At 42.1% G+C, this 13,687-nt stretch overlaps 1 protein-coding gene across 2 annotated transcripts in view; it reads left to right on the forward strand.

Moving 5' to 3' along the window:
* Positions 1–13,687, forward strand: part of plxna2 (plexin A2) — a 278,376-nt gene that overhangs the window by 135,756 nt on the left and 128,933 nt on the right. For both annotated transcript variants that reach the window (XM_036141455.1, XM_012875562.3), the window contains exon 5: positions 6,129–6,229. In XM_036141455.1, coding sequence (XP_035997348.1) covers positions 6,129–6,229 — 101 coding nt within the window. The remainder of the gene's footprint in view (positions 1–6,128; positions 6,230–13,687) is intronic.

The raw sequence follows: 13,687 nt of genomic DNA on the forward strand, positions 1-13,687 counted from the left end.
TTGTCAAGTTACAACCACAAACCTCACAGTATTTTATTTGAATTGTATGTAATAGGCCAACACAAATTAGCCAATAATTGTAAATGGACTGAAGAGGACATTTGGTTTCCAAATATATTTTACAATTTACAAAGTGCAAACTTGTGGTGCGCATTCAAAGAATGCCATGATACCACTGATAACTGGAGGAGCTGCAGAGACCCACATCTCAGGCGGAACAGAACAACTATTAGTTACTCTCCATAAATCTAGCCTTTTTAGGAGAGTAGCAAAAAGAAAGCATGTCATGATTTAGGTTTTTGTTTGGACTTTCTGGACTGACTTTTTACCCTTTGCTCCACTTCTCTCAGCCATCAGTCACTATGCAATCTGCTCAGTCACCTCCCAGCCACAACTCAGCACCTGATCAGCTCCACCTGCTGCCACTAATTACCTCAGAGTCATTCCACCTGTTTTCCTGCCTTTATATACCTGCCTCACTCATATCTCCCTCCCAGAACGTCTCATCTTATCTCGTCTCGTTTGCACTGCTTCCAAGATTTCTGCCGGTTCATGTGTGCTCAGCCAGCTGGACGCTGTGCCTCTGCTCCTGTTCAGCCCTCACTGATGTAAGTCTCCAGTGTCTATGGGCTGCTGAAGTTTGCCCTGTTCTTTGGGGTCGAGCTGCTTGCACTGCCCGTTCTGGTGGTTCTTCGGCCTTCATCATATGCTCTGGTCAGCTCATGCCTTCGTCTTCGGTTCAAATCTGTCACTACCTGCAGCTCCTGCCCTCGCTCAGCTCACTTAACTATCTGCATCTTCTGGTCCCCTGCCTGCCTCGTCTGCCAGTATTCAGCTTTCCTTCATTAAACCTTTTCAGATCGCAACTCTGTGAATATCGGGTTCCCCAGCTCTACTCATTACAAAGCAAGTGTTGAAAGAAAGCCATAAGACATTCAGTTTGCTAATTACCACAAGCAAACAAATGGGTACATAAAAAATTTTAACCTCATACATAATTTTGCAGTTACACAGTATTTATGTTTGCTACTGACATGAAATCCCAATGAAATACAATGAGTCTTTTCAGCTGTGACAAAATGTTGGAAGAGTATTCTAACCCCTTGAACTTCTTGGGGAAAACCGACTCGGAGAAAGTTACGGGCGCCACCAGATCGCATGCAACGCTTCTTTGTCTCCCTTGAAAATCCCCAGGAACAACAGTCTGCACATCCGTTACGGCACTGTGCATGTGTGCGCTCGAACACATGCACGCACAGTGGGAGAAGGGGCTTTATTGTGCAGGCGTGCTGTGATGAGTGACTGTAGCGTGTGCTGGGCAACAGCTGCTGCGTTTCCCTTCCTCGACCCGTCCCCCTCATCTCCACCGGTGACTCAGGCCAAATCTAAACATCAAAAGAAAAAACTAAAAGAAACATAAACCCTTAATACGTACAGCACACTGTTTTTCTGTAATGCTGTGCTATTTCAGGGCTTTACGGCCGATCCTCTCTTCCACGTGGTCCCCCTTCCTTTTTAGTTTACACTGTACCAGGTCATACTTTTCTGTGTCTGTGTTTACATACGGCTCCATAAGGGCCAAGGAAAGCCCCCCCCCCCCCATCACACCACTGCCTGACAGCTGTCTCCACACTGTAACCCTCTACTCTGGCGGGAGCCTCTGCGAAAGTCATTCTCTAAAGTTTCAGCAGGCTTGCGCATGCTTTTGGAAGGGATGCGACGGCTTTCTATACGGCGGAGGTAATAAAAACTCCACGAAGGCAAGCTGCCGCTGAAAGCGACCCAAAACTGAGCTCTCCCTCTTTGCGTTGGGAGCTCGCAGACTTTGAGCTGCGCGCGCCCACGCACGCCGAGCTGCCGCTTCCCTCACTCAGTCGCGTCTCGCTCTTGGTGGGCTTGTTTGTCATCAGTTGCGGCTTCTGCTGCTGATGTGACCCCCGTCTGCAGCTCATTACAGCGCGCCACCTGTTTGTCCTGAAGCTAGGCAAGACATGCACACAAATGGAGTTTGTCGAAGTGACAGGGGGTTAATATAACAGGAGTCTGCACAGTGGAGCTACCACATGGACTATCAAATCCCTACGGTGTCAATAGTTCCCTTTGTCCTCTGGGACCGTCTCTCGGTTGCTGCAGGCTTTGGGACCAGACAGACAGGTGGATGGGTGATGTTGAAGGCTTTTTTTTGATGATTGCCGAGACAAAACAAAGAATACTATATAGACCGGGCCTCATATAAGTTCTCTTTTTTTTTTTTTTTCCAGCTGGCAGGTTTAACAGCCGTCGACTTTTACAGTGACACCGCAAGGGCCGCCACACGTTACAAATTGCTCCGTCAGCTGTTTTCCATCTTAAAGCTTTACACACATTGCCTCGCAAAAGTATGCACACCTCTGGAACCTTTTTTTCCCACCAGTTTTTCATGTTATAACCACAAACGTTATTTAACTTCAATTGCATGTTGCAGGCAAACAACAAGTAGAACATGGTTTTGAAGTTTGGTTGCCTCTTTACGCCGATACCCTGAAAAAAATGTCTTGGCAAAATCAAGTGTAAAAGATACTGTACGATTACGTTTGCAATCTAATGTATAAGGGACAACGCAGAGGGTTATTTCAGGCCTTTGATATTACTAATATCACCCACTAAATGTAATGTACAGACTTAGAAAACTCCTAAAGAGGTTTATGTGCACCCTTCATTCATTTCCTACCATTTTACAGAGAGGGTTCCTATAGGGTGTTGATCTGAGGATTGGAGCTAAAAAGTGCACATGCTGTCAACATCTTGTGTTATACAACAGGGCAATACGCAGAAAATTAAAAGACAAAGAACCAAAATGAATCTGCATTGTACTCTATTTCAATGCTTTATGTGCGTATGTGTGCAGCTTCTGGTGCTGACATAGGGCGCTCTAACGCTGAGCATGGCTGCCATAAAAGACCTAAATGGACACAAATGTATGCACAAGCATTTACGGACCTCTGTGGTGTAAAACGAGACCGAGAGCCATGAAGTGAGCAGTAGCATTTGTGCTTTTCCATAATTATCGTTTTGAAATGGTGATGTGACTTTAACACTGACTCCCACTTGCATGGGCTAGGAATATGCTGAACATATTATAGTGGTACCAGCTGATCAGGTTAACTTTAAACAAACAGCAGCCTCAGCACATGCAATCTCGACAGCTTTACTCTGAAGTTGTTTGGTTGAGAGCACTGTTGGAAATAGAAATGCCATCCCCATGCAAAAGTGGAAGGTAAAATAAATCAAGCCATAGTGTTGGCTTGCACCAGCACAAAACGTTTGAGTTTAACTTGTTTTATATAGCAGAAAGACACCATAAATGGCTTTATCCTACCTACTTCTGTAATGAAGTTTCCTCCTGTTTCTCAAACCTCAGTTTTCTAAAACTTCTATAATTCCAAAGTTAACTCTATAAAAAACTAAACAGAGACTAGTTATCAAAGTTATCCAATACGTCACTGCACGCAGTTTAAAAGAGTATTTAGCAACAACCAAAGAAATCTACCGATGTAAGGAACAATGTGAGATTCGCTAATCTGAATTTTCCATTTCCAATCTCCTGCCCATACTAATTTCTCTATAAGAACAAGTAAAAACAACATTTATACATTTATTATGTATACTTTGAGGTGAAGTAACACCATGTTTCAGAACAGAGTTGCTCCAAAACTGAAACAAAGAAAAAGTTCAAATTGTAAACGGACTGCAGCATCTTCTACCAGCAACTTAGCACAGTTAGCATGGCTAGCATTAAGGGAAAAAAAAAAAAAAAATATATATATATATATATATATATATATATATATATATATATATATATTTATATTTATATATATATATATATATATATATATATTGGAGAATGGTGACTATCTGATATTTTCAAAAGACTAATAAACCTTTTCAAATGCAGCATGTCCCCTAACAGACAGAGGCTGAAAGTTCTACAGGATAAAACAGAAATCCTTTGATGTACTCAATCTTCCTGTTATCTGCAGAAAATGTTGCACTCCCTCCCACTAAACCTGACGGAAATGAGAGGTGTTTCCTTTTACAGTGATCTATGCTCACTATTACTGGAACATTTCTTATTTTGAGCCTTCTTTACTCGGTAGACCTTATCCACACCGAAGAGCATAGCCATTACAGCAATCAGGTTGCATATATTATGATGATGCTTTCACTGATTAGAAGAAGATCAGAGCTACTCAGGCTCAGTCAGGCTGACTTCTGGACGTCGTTTGGTTTCTTGGTACATTTCTAACAATAAATGTATGGCTTCTAAACAGTTAGAGAATATTGAAATGATTAGCGAGGTCTGATTTTATATCGTTTAAAAACAGCGATTTAAGTAAAAATAGTTTCTATACCTGCTAGTTTTGTTGTATATGTTAGAAAGCACCCACTGGGGATGAGAGCCTGTTGTATAGCAGCTGAAAATAGGCTGTGGATCACACAGCCGACTCACACTCTGTGTTTGGCTACCTGAGGTGACGTGTGCTTGATGTTTTTTCTCCTGTTGTCTCCCCTTACAGTGTGGAGACTCTCAACTGTATTTCAGTGCGAGTAAAAATGCATTTTCCATAAAGTAATAGGATAAGCACACGGGTTATTGTTCTTTAAGTGGCGGCAGACCGATATTCCTGTTTGGATTAGAGTGGCGGTTCATGGTTGACATAGAGTGTATTTCCTTTGCTCTGAACCTCCGTGAATTTATTACTGTTGACATTTTGTTTGCTATGTAGCTAAGTAACACTTTTGGGGGAAAAAAAAGATGTTTCAGCTCTTGACACATTTCTTACAATCAAGTCTCTACATCTGTCATTCCTCGTCCATGTGTGGGCGTATTTGCACAGGCTCTTTTGAGGTGCACAGTCGCCCCTGGGGCAGACAGACATCCATTGATGGCAGAGTAGCTGCCTTCTCTGGCCAAATGATGTCAGCTGCTTACAGCTGTTTTCATGGTTTGACTTAAGAACAAGAGTTGACATCTCATCAAAAAAAGTCTGTCCTAGGGCATATCATTAGGCACTGCTGCTTATTGACTCGCTGCATTGATTCTTTCTTTTAAGAGCGGTTAAAAAAATATACATTTTGTGTGTCCTAAAATATTTTGAGTTGATTGGGCCATGTGTTTCGGATCGTTATCTTGTGGAAAACTCAGTGATGACTAATTTTCAGTTGTCTGGCAGAGTTCACCAGATTTTTTTTTTTTTGTTTAAAATGTCCTGTTATTTCAAAGAGTTCATGGTGCTGTTCACCCCAACAAGGTTCCCGCGGCCAATTAAGCGAGCCTACATCATCACGGATTTGACACCATTCTTAAAACATCAGTTGCTTTTCTACATGTTCCTCCTGGAGTGTTTGCTGCTGGAAAGCTCACTCTGGTTTTCATCTGGCCAAAGTGCATGGTTCAAGTTAAAGTCCGTATGGAAAACACTTTGTCCTGGCACTGCTCCATTAGTGTCCCATAAGTAAAGTTTTTACCACTATTGTCATCTGTCTCTCTCTACATGACAGAATTATGGGGGCAACCCAGTGTCCAGTGGATCAAAACAATAGTAATGTTGCTCATTTACATTTTTACCCAAGGAAAACATAAATTCATGGATTACTAATAATTAGTAGTTCCTTCTAGGTGATTCCTGAGTTATGAAGACTCACCTCTACTTGGATGTAGTGCGTTTGTTATCGTCTTTCCCAATTTGGTTAGTGGCTAAATTAAATGAGCCTGTACGGGGAAACAGGAAGTCATGGGCTGTTAACTGAATATTTTTTGGCATTTTGATCAAGCAAAAAAAAAAAAAAAAAAAAAAAAGTGCTTCAATTCCAATTATTTCATAGAAATTGTTTGGGTGTGTTTATCAATTGTGTCAGCAGGGATTTTGTTAAAGAGAGGCATTTCTTAACATGCAATGTTTTGTGCTCAATGTAAATGTTGATTGAATATTTTATCCTAATGCTTTTCATACTTTTTTATTAAAAACATATATGTCGGGGGGCATTTGCACGCCCTATGGCAACAAGTTGAAATGAATAAAACTTTTCTGTATAATACACCAAAAAAAGTACTTTGTCACAATAGCATGTTGCTGTGTTCACAGGTTACCCAGGTTCCTATTGAATCCTGCGAGCAGTACGGGACCTGTGGAGAGTGTCTGAGCTCTGGGGACCCTCACTGTGGGTGGTGTGTCCTGCATAACACGTAAGTATCCAACAGTCACCATCATAGCTGTATATTTCTTTTATTTTTTTTATTTTCCCAGGAAGATTTTGTTTAACATATCTCCCTATGTCTTCCCTCACGGCGAACATAAAGGTTATTTGTTTCAACATTTATTCCTGATTTAATGGAGCTTTAGAAAACCAGACAGCACCTGCCTGGAACTGGACAGCTGTTGCTGTCCAGTTCCAGGGGGGATTCTGCTGTATATTCATACTGATATGGGTGTTTAGGAAAAAAAGGATGCCAGGTCATTTCATGAAAATGAAAATAATCAGCCCATAGAAGGCTTAATCTAAAGACACAAAAAGAGAAACTGAAAAACCGATGCAGCAGAATGGTTCAATTTGCTGAAATGTCATTGTAGCAACTCAAAATGTTACTCAATAGTCTGTATGGACCCCACATTTCTCTATGCATGGCTGACAATATCAGGGCAGGCTCCTTATAAGATGACGGATGGTGTCTTGGAGTATCTGCTCTCAGATCCAAACCAGGCCACCCGTGAGCTCCTGGATACCTGGTGGTGTCAAATGGACCTAAACATGATGGCCTGGAGATGTTCTGTTGGATTTAAGTCAGGGGAGGGGGGAGGTCGGTCTGTGGTATTGATTCCAAGAACTGCCACCATACCATTGCCATATAAGGCTCGGTATTATCATGCACCAGCAAATACTCAGGACCCACTACACCAATGCGTCTAAGGATTTTACCCTGATACCTCCCGATACCTACAGGTCCTTGCCTCCCTCCTTGTATCGGCCTTCCCAGACCAACACTGACCCACCACCAAACCCATCATGCTGAACAATGTTGCAGACAAAATAATCTTTGTCACAGCTTCTCCAGACCTTTTCTTGTCAGTCACGTTAACCCAGAGGGAAATGCTGTCATCTGTGAAAAGGCGCCATTGCCAAACCTACCAATTCCCGTGTTCTCTGGCAAATGTCGCTCGAGCTCCTTGGTGCCAAGCATCGAGCTCAGGGCCTACTACAGGACATCAGGCCCTCAGTGGCCCCGTTTCTAATGGTTTGGCCAGATAAATCCACGTCAGTGGCCTGCTGGAGGTCACTTTGTAGGGTTCTTGCAGTAGACATCTTGTTCTTCCTTGCACAAATGAGCAGAAACCAGTCCTGCTGATGGTTTAAGGACCTCTGACAGCTCTGTTCAGCCCTCCTAGAATAACTGTCTGTCTCCTGGAATCTTCTCCATGCTCTTGAGACTGTGCTGGGAGACACAGCAAACCTTTTGGCAATGGCACGTATAGATGTGCCATCCTGGTGGAGTTGGACTACCTGTTTAACCTCCGTAGGGTCCAGGTATCGCTTTGCGCTACCAGTAGTGACACCGATCCTGATTAAAAAAAAAAAAAACACTGAAAAGAAGTCAAAAAAGGATGATGGAAAAATGTCTGTGGCCTCCACCTTCCCATGTTGGGGGTCATCTCATCGTTGCCCATTTAATGCACCTAAACAGCTGACAGTGACTAACAACCCCCTTTACTGCTGAACTGACCAGATCAATACTTCAGAAGTTTAATTGATCTGATGTTACACTTTGATTAAAACTGTTCCTTTTATGTGTTTTTGAGCAGTGCACACGGATTGGTGGTCTTGCTCTGACATTGATTGATATTTAAAGGACGTGATCCCATTCAGTTTATGCAACTAGATGTATATGAATTTTAGAAACAAGATTAGAAAGAACTATAGAGATGTCCGCATTGACAACTAGTTATGTGTATCTAATCAGGGAGAAAGTTTGGGGTATTTACCTTCAGCTCCAATAAATAGCTTAATAGCCGTCAGTGACACCTGCTGGGGCTGCACTCTTACTGCAAGAAACCTAACACAAAATGCAAAGAAATGGCTTTAACTATTAAGGAATTATATACTATTAAGCATATGCGTTATATGTTCATCGAAAAATAATACTATTGGCATCAATTTTTCTATTTACATTTTTCTATTTACATTTAGATGGTGAAATTATAAAGAAGGTACTAGAAATGAATTTAACACAGCACTAAAACACTCTTTGTTTGCGTCCCTCTTTGTCTCAAGATTTCAGACTTTTTCCTCGCTGCTCTGTCTTAAAACCGTAGCCTGCCCCCCTCCCTCCACCCGATACCGAGCTTTTTGAAGGTATATTTGCGTGTCACAGTGTCGCTGCAATTATCATTATCGCGATGGCGGCCCTGGCAAAGTGCACTTAAAGTAATTTACACCACTCCGGAGCCGGGACAGGACAAATAATTGCCTGCCGACAAGGTAATTCAGCATGTGCCTGCAAAGGAACAGGCGAGGCTGACTGAAGCTCTGTATTCCCTGCAGCCTGCGTGCCTTCACACAAAGATCATTTACCACAACACGACCCTCCATGCAGGGCTGTTAATCACATGCTTTTGTGTAGGTGTGGTAGGGACGGGAATGTTTCAAGTCGCAGGGAATGTAAATCCATCGCGCATGGGGAAAAAAAGATCCTGATGCTAAGTGCTGGACGGGTTTAGGAACTGCATCTGAGACGGGGAAGCATCTGCTTTCTGTGCATGCATGTTCTCGAGCAAACAGGCTTGAGTCTAAATGTATGTATGCGAGTATTGTGTGTGGGTCAATTTTTGTGTACAATTATAAGCGCTTGTGGACTGTACTGTGGGGAGAAAAGGTCAGCACCCTGATTTACGTTAGATCAGCCATCTGTTCGCTCAATAAGAGGAACCTTTGTGCCACCTGTCTCTAGTCCTAATCTCCCTTTCTCTATCCTGACCCTGCACCAAATGTGGCAGGACCCCTGTCAGCTCCAGCAGAGTTACTGCAGGGAGGAAATAAAGTTACTGGAAGAATAGGAAGCTTTTATGGAGCCCCATATGGTTGCACCCATAGATATCTCAAAAGCGCAGCTACGCCTGTAATAGCTGTAGTCTTAAATATTTATTTCTGATGCACATTTTTAGCTTTTATATAATAAATGTTCATTAAAAAAAGCTTAGAATTCTTGAAAAGAATATGTTTTGAATAAATATTTGTTATCGGTATGGTCAGTTTTCTCCCGAAATTAAGCACTTGAAATTTGACTTGAAATGAGTTTAACTTAGCTGTGCTGGTTGGATCACCTTAAATGAAATTAAAATGTTAGAAAGGCTAAAACCACTCAACAAAAACTTGAACTGAAATCATAGTTACCTGAGTCATTTTTTTTCCCTATTCAATTTTATTTATATAGCGCCAATTCACAACACATGTCATCTCAAGGCACAAAGGCATAAAGTCAAATTTAATCAAATCATCCAGAACAGATCAAAAAGATTCCTATCTAAGGAAACCCGGCAAATGATCATACGCTCTATAGGCTAGTCGTGGCTAAATCAGATGTCCTGAGTGAAGTTTCTGTTGTACGTTAGCGTATACGAAAATTACAGACTTTTAACCAATGTTATGGCCTAATAATTAGCTGAATCCTCTTTGCCACGATACGACTCGGGCTTATTGCTTGGAGGAAAGTAAAAACACAAGCCGAGAAATCACAAGCAATCCTTTCTGGCTGCACATCTTCTATTCTGGCTTCCTAACAGGAGGAGCTGTAGTTGTGACGTGATGTTGGTAAGTCCTTAAAAGCTTTGCTGCTACATTTTGCCTTTTCTGACCAAAGTGCAGATTCAATCCAGTGTTATTATTTCTTTAGGATCTAAGGTGCTATGTAACAACCAGGGTACTGCTACTCTTGTTGATTAATTGTTTTGATGTCTAGCATGAATACATCTGCAATAGCTCAAAGGAATGGTTGGTGATTTTTTTTTTTTTTTTTTTTTTTTATTGAGGTGCTGTTTAGATATGCTTAGCAGTTTGTGCCTTTCCTGCAATAGTTACCTTTTTTTAAGCAGTCTGACTGGAAATGCTGTACATTTTCCTTTGCTTCCAATTTCTCACCAAATTTAGATCGCTGCAACTATTTCCTGCTGTTGGTAAGACACAGACCTCTCAAAAGCGCCCCATCCAGCTCATATCCCCAGCAACAACAAAAAAAGAAATAAATCTAAGACATACTTGCTCTTTCTTTGGCCCTTTGTTGTACTAATTATTTTCTTTGTAATGAAACATCAATATCCTTTTGATAAGATTGTATTTAGATGACATAAAGTGGTTCTGAAGTGACTAGCATGTCTTATTGCAAGCGCGTCTGTGGCAATATTTCCCAACAAAAGTATTTTAGTGAGCGAGTGGCAAAAATATCTCCAACCAGTTTGTGAAATAGTGTTAATAACCATAAAGGCGGCATGAATGTGCAATAAAACTGAGAATAGAAGGACGTGTCTGTCAAAGGCTGCCGGGGGGGAAAAAGCAGCTGCATCCTTCTTGTGAAGAGCTCCTGACGTCCCACTCACCCAAAATTACATTTCTTCCCAGTCGTTGTGCTATCCACAGCTGTGATCACTGCTGATTCCTTCAACCCCCCCCCCTCCCCACACCCCATCCCATAGCCATTGTTGATTTTATAAAATTATCCTTCCCTGTTCCTCCAATTTTTGCACCTCCCTCCAAGCCCCTCTGTGAAACACTAAGTTCTAAGTTATGCCACTTATCTCATCCCCTCTCAGTTCAGCACAGCTTCCATTTAGGTCTCTCGTTTCCCTCTGGAATCAGCTCCCTGACGCTCCAGAGATGGCTGGCTTGCCACACATAAATGCCCCTCTCTTTGATCACCCTCCTCTTTCCTCCTGCAGCTGCCATCCGCAATATCCATCCTCTGTTCCTCCAAACCTTGTTGTGTCCTGTATCTCTTTCTTCTTTATGTGCGTGCTTGTTCATTGAAATGCAGCATTGTGAGCTGGCTAATTAGGAACACGCAAGGACATTAGTTTGATCTGAGATGATGAGGAGGTGAGAGTTTTTTGGGTAGCTGACCAAGAACCGGCATCTCGGTTTTCTCCGTCGTTCTATTTTAATCCAGTGTGGTTTGAGCCTCCCAAAGTCCTTTAATTACCAGCAGCTGCTAGGCATCCTCTGAATGCGAGAAGAATGAGACGGCAGAAGAGGGGGTGGGTGGGTGGAGGGGGGCGCTGGGATAAGAATGAGGGGAAAAAAAGAATGTGAGAGAAGGGAGAGGGTGTTTGATGCTGCACACTCATGGGCCCACAAAACGGCGCTGCATTTTGATTGCAGCTCAAAGGGAGCTCATCATCTTGAGCGCTCTTCAGCGCAGTCCTGTGAATGGTTAGTTCAGCCTCCATCTGACCGCTGTCCAAAAAACACGGACTTATGCTGACGCTCCCCCCCCCCCCCTTCTCTTTTTTTTCTCTCCCTCGGCCTGCATCTCGTCGCTATTGGATTAGCTGTCTAATCATGGCCAAAAGAAGCTTTTCTATCTCAGATTGTCCCACATCTCTGCTCTGTCTCCATCCTCTTGACTTGCTCCCGTGATGCGTGAGAGTATGACTGGCTTTGTTGAGATTTGTCAGGATTAGCAGCAAGTCTGACTTCAGTCCAAGAGAGCTTCAGTGTCGAGGTCAAAGGATACGCAGCAGAGCAGGTTTCACCCAACACAAACGGGTGCATGGGGATTTGTTTTGTTCGAAGAAATGATCGTCATCATAAAGATTATTTTTGCTTAAGACATTCACGCATCTGCTTTAACACACTCAGACATACATGAACTTGAGTGACATCCCTTTCCTAATGGAAAGGGTTTTACATGATATTGGTCCATGTATAACAACTTCATTTCTTTAAGAAAGGCTTTCAACAACATTCAGGTGTGTGTTCATGGGAATATTTGACTGTTTTTCTTTTCTGAGGTCAAACACTGATGTTGGATAAGAAGGCCTGGCTCACAGTCTTCACATCATCATATTCCCCTCGGCTCCAAACTTTATGCTTGACAGAGTGAAGTTAGGCAAGTTGTTGTCTCCTGGCAGCTGCCGAACCCAGAATCTTTCACTGGGTTGCAAACAGGGAATCATGATTTGTGTCCCCAGAGAACACATCTCCACTGCTCTGGAAGCCAGCGTTAGCTTGCTTCACACCAAAACATGCAACACGTTGCATTTCATTTAGTGATGCAAGGCTGTGATGCAGCTGCTTATTCAGAAACACGTTGGCTGAAGCTCTATGCACACTGTTCCTGAGTTATTCTAAAAGCCACATGGAGTTTGGAGAGCTCTAGCTGTAGACTCTGTAGTTAGAAACCTCTGCGCACTATGCACCACTCAATGGCTTGCATGCTCTCGTTTCCAATCATTTCCCCTTTGTAATACGCCACTAATAGTTGACTGTGGACTTTTAGTTGGAAAGAAATTTCACAGCTGGACTTATTGGACAAGTGGCATCTTGTAATGGTACCATGCAAGAATTCAGTGGGCTCCTGAGAGTGACCCATTCTTTCACAAGTGTTTTTTAGAAGCGGTCTGCATGCCTAGATGCTTGAATTTATACAGCTGTGCCCATGGAAGTGATTGTAACGCCTAATTCTAAGGATATGTGAACCAAAGCTCCTGGCAATGTAGTTTATGTGAAGCCAGGTTGTCATGAATATGACAGCATAGAGGTGTTGGTGTAGTACCTGCCAACAGAGTGAGTCAGCATTTGAAGGATGCTGTGAACAGGGTAACACATCAGTGCAGAACTGTACCCACTTTTAACAGTTTTATGCAACGACTATGCGGGCCGTTGGTGCTGCCGGCACATTGTAAAGGTCATTGGAGGTTCTATACTCCAACCATATGGAAAAATGTGTTTTTATTACAGTGCTTTACTTTTATACATTGCTAGGCCTTTCACTTTTCAGCATTTCATCATTTAACAACTACAAACATCAGTCGGTTTTATTTAGACTTAAAGCCAAAAGAAAGTAGAACATTACTATGAATAGAAAATAAATTGTATATTCACCTTGTGTGTTGTGTTTTTTTTTTTTTTTTTTTTTACAAAAACAAATCTGCCAAGTGTGCTGTGCATGTGTTTATTTAGCCCCGTTTCACCTCGTTGCAAAACCCACTGGCAGTACTAACTCTGCAAATCAGTGTTAATGATTCTACAACTTACTAGCTGGCATGGACTGTCATCATCTGCTCACCTTACAGTATGTACTCTTCATTCTGTCTGTGTCTGTGTATACATGTCTGTAAACAATAGTGCTGTGATGCAAGACAGATTTTCGACTTGTTCTGACAATAAAGGCATATCGTATCAACCTCAACACACCACAGTGAAACATAGTGAGGGCATGTAGTGGAGGTTTAATCAATAATTGGGGGGGGGGGGGACGAAATCTCAACGTAATTTATATCTTCATTACTCCCGACTGATATTTAAATGTGTTGCTGAAATAAAATTCATGAAAGTGATAGTTTAAACTAAAAATTTAAAATTAAAGGAGATTTATAGGAATATATTTGCATGCATCCTACAAACTTTCTCCTATAGTAAAAGGTTTTGTTTTAATACT

The sequence above is a fragment of the Fundulus heteroclitus genome, chromosome 1, assembly GCF_011125445.2.
Source record: "Fundulus heteroclitus isolate FHET01 chromosome 1, MU-UCD_Fhet_4.1, whole genome shotgun sequence".
NCBI classification, from domain to species: domain Eukaryota; kingdom Metazoa; phylum Chordata; class Actinopteri; order Cyprinodontiformes; family Fundulidae; genus Fundulus; species Fundulus heteroclitus.